Below are 2587 nucleotides of genomic sequence, written 5' to 3'. Positions count from 1 at the left end.
TCTGCTCGGGTGTCCCTTGCCCTTTCATGGGGCACAGCCCAGCCAGGGGCTGGCCATCAGGGCGGCTTGGGCAGGATGGGCCCCATGCTGCCTCCAGCCAGGGCCCGTGGCCCCTTCAGGCCTGTCGACACCAGTGCCCAAACGCTTTCCTGGGACAGCCCGTGGCTCCCATGCGCGCAGTGCTCACAAACCCTGCCCTTGCTCCCTCCCGCCTCCCTCACCCCCTCTCCCACCAGCCCCCAGCTCCAGGCGGCTCCTCACCCGCTCCCCCAGCCTCGTGCTCCCTCCCACACAGCCCTGCTGAGACCCCTTTTCTCCCACCCCCTCCAGGCCATGGCTGCGGCAATCGCGCTCGTCCTGGCTGTGCTGGCCATCTGGCACGAGCTGGAGCACGATCACCAGATAGATGTGGCCACTGTCGAGCACATGAAGCAGCGTGAGGAGTACCTGCACCAGCAGATGACTCAGCTGCTGCAGGAGATTGAACAGAGCAGGGCCGCGGAGGAAGCCACGCTCCTTTCTCTGTTGCAGCAGTGGCCGTTTTGGACCGTTGCGGGAGTCCTGGCCCTGCTTGTGGCGGTCTGCTGGGTTACCGGGAAAATGGAGCTTGCCTCTGACAGCTGCAGCGAGCAGAACAGCTTCCACTGCGAGGAGGAGGATGACGAGGAGGCGGAAGACCTCAGTGGTGCACTCAGTGGTGTCAGGTCTTTGGCTGTGTCCACTCCATCGCCAACGCAGGGCCTGCCTGACACATGCAAAGAGCTGAAGGAGCTGGTGGGTGACCTCCTTGGGGTCTGCCGACTGCTTTGCAAGAGGACTTTCATGCCACAGATGCACCCAGCCAGCGAGATGGACGGCACCTGCGAGAGCTGGAGCATCCACGAGAACAGTATCACCTACTGCCTGCTCGTGGTCCTGCAGCCACCCCCCGGGCACTCTTTCAGCCAGGAGCTGGACACCACAGCGCAGCTGCCAGCAAGGCACTCCAGCATCCACGTGGTGCTGGACTGCACGTGCTCGAGGGAGCAGCTGCTGGGGGATATTCTGTGCTTTCTCCACCACCCCGACGACGAGCTGCCCAGGGAGGAGAGCTCGTGCCTCCTACACACCCTCTGCACGTGCTCCTACTTAGACGTGGAGAAGATCGCCTGCTGGGTCCAGGTGTTGGTGAGATCAGCCTGGCTGCTTTTGCCTCAGTCGCACCACTGCCAGCTAACGGTGCTGCCCTCCTCCCGGTCCTGCAGGTTCCAGCTGACAAGCACCTCCGAGATGAACATCTGCACTGAGATGATCTTTGCCGTGCAGCAAGGCAGCTCAGGCGCCTACCTGAGCCTTGAGTAGGCAGAGGCCAGCTTTACCAGCAGCGCACCACGGCCGCAGAGCTGCGCTCTCGTCGCGGTGCCGCTTTTCAGACTCGTGGCGAGGCACACCCGGCGCGACGGTTTCCGCCTCAGAGGTCTGCAGCTCTGGTGGTCACAGGCTTTTGCACCCGTGCCTGTGACCCTGAGGACCTACTTTCCTCTCACACTGGTGGGGCCCGTAGGACAATTTTGGACACTGGGGCAGAGAACCTGCTCATCCCAGAGACTGCCTGGGGAGTCTCTGCTGCAGGTCTGAGCACACTAGGCATGGAGATGACACCGCTCAAGAGGAGCTCAGCCTAAGCAGAGTCTGGGGAATCCCCACCGGGCCAGCTGAAGATGCCGCTGCAACTGAGGCTCCTGTTACCACCTGTAACAGGACGGGACCACCCATCCTGTTGGAGAGAGTTGATCCCACCTGGGACTTTTACACGGTGCAAAGATGACAATAAATTGGGTTGTTTTAACCAACCCTCTGCCCCTGAGTGTCTGTGCAACACTCTGTTGGGGAACGTGGGCAGGCAGCGGGTTGCTACCTGCTCAGGTGCAGAAGCAGCAGGGCGGCATTTTGTGGTAAGTAGTACCGAACCAGAATGCTTCCCCTGACCCCTTTTTTCCTTTCTTTTCTACTGTTCTGCTCTGCTTCCATTTTCAGGGGAAGATGCCTCTGTGCATGATAGCTGGATGAGAGGGTAGGGGAGGCAGACCTTTCTCTGTAGTCACCACTGACAGGATGAGAACCAATGGGCACCAATGAAAAAACAGGAAATTCCACCTGAACACACGTCCTGACTGCTCCAACACTCACACAGGCAGCCCAGGGAGGTTGTGGGGTCTCCAGTCTTTGAAAGTTGTCTGGACACGGTGCCAGGCAGCCTGCTGTAGGTGGCTGTGCTTGAGCAGTGGGGTTGCACCACACGAACCTGGGGCAAACCAACCCCTGGAAGCCCAACAGCCTTGCCCTGGGGTGACCCCCTGAGGAGGTGGATATCACGGTCTCCAAGTGGTGAGCCCTCTGCAGAGGGAACAAGCACCATGAGTGCGGAGCAGGGCTCTGGATGTCCTGCTTGCTGTGCCGCTGGGAGGCTTGGGCACGAGCGAATGCAGAGCAGCAGCTTGAGAGCTGGAGGCACAGCTCGGGCAGGTGCAGGTGCAGGAGGGCGGAGTGTCCGGCAGCACGAGGCACCTCCCGTCCTGCACCCCCTCATCACCACTGGGAAATGCAT

The 2587-nt window shown here is 60.9% G+C and overlaps 1 protein-coding gene across 1 annotated transcript; it reads left to right on the top strand.

The window, feature by feature from the left end:
* The first annotated feature begins 333 nt into the window (after positions 1–333).
* LOC135313225 (inositol 1,4,5-trisphosphate receptor-interacting protein-like 1) lies at positions 334–1341 on the top strand. The gene has a single exon (XM_064450783.1). The coding sequence runs from the start codon at positions 334–336 to the stop codon at positions 1339–1341; it is 1008 nt and encodes a 335-aa protein (XP_064306853.1).
* Positions 1342–2587: the final 1246 nt, after the last annotated feature.

The sequence above is a fragment of the Phalacrocorax carbo genome, chromosome 4, assembly GCF_963921805.1.
Source record: "Phalacrocorax carbo chromosome 4, bPhaCar2.1, whole genome shotgun sequence".
NCBI classification, from domain to species: Eukaryota; Metazoa; Chordata; class Aves; order Suliformes; family Phalacrocoracidae; genus Phalacrocorax; species Phalacrocorax carbo.
This window is presented reverse-complemented; position numbering and strand designations above follow the sequence as displayed.

What these genes read in the sequence shown, in the direction of transcription:
- LOC135313225 (XM_064450783.1), top strand. Translation starts at nt 334, where the DNA reads ATGGCTGCGGCAATCGCGCTCGTCCTGGCTGTGCTGGCCATCTGGCAC.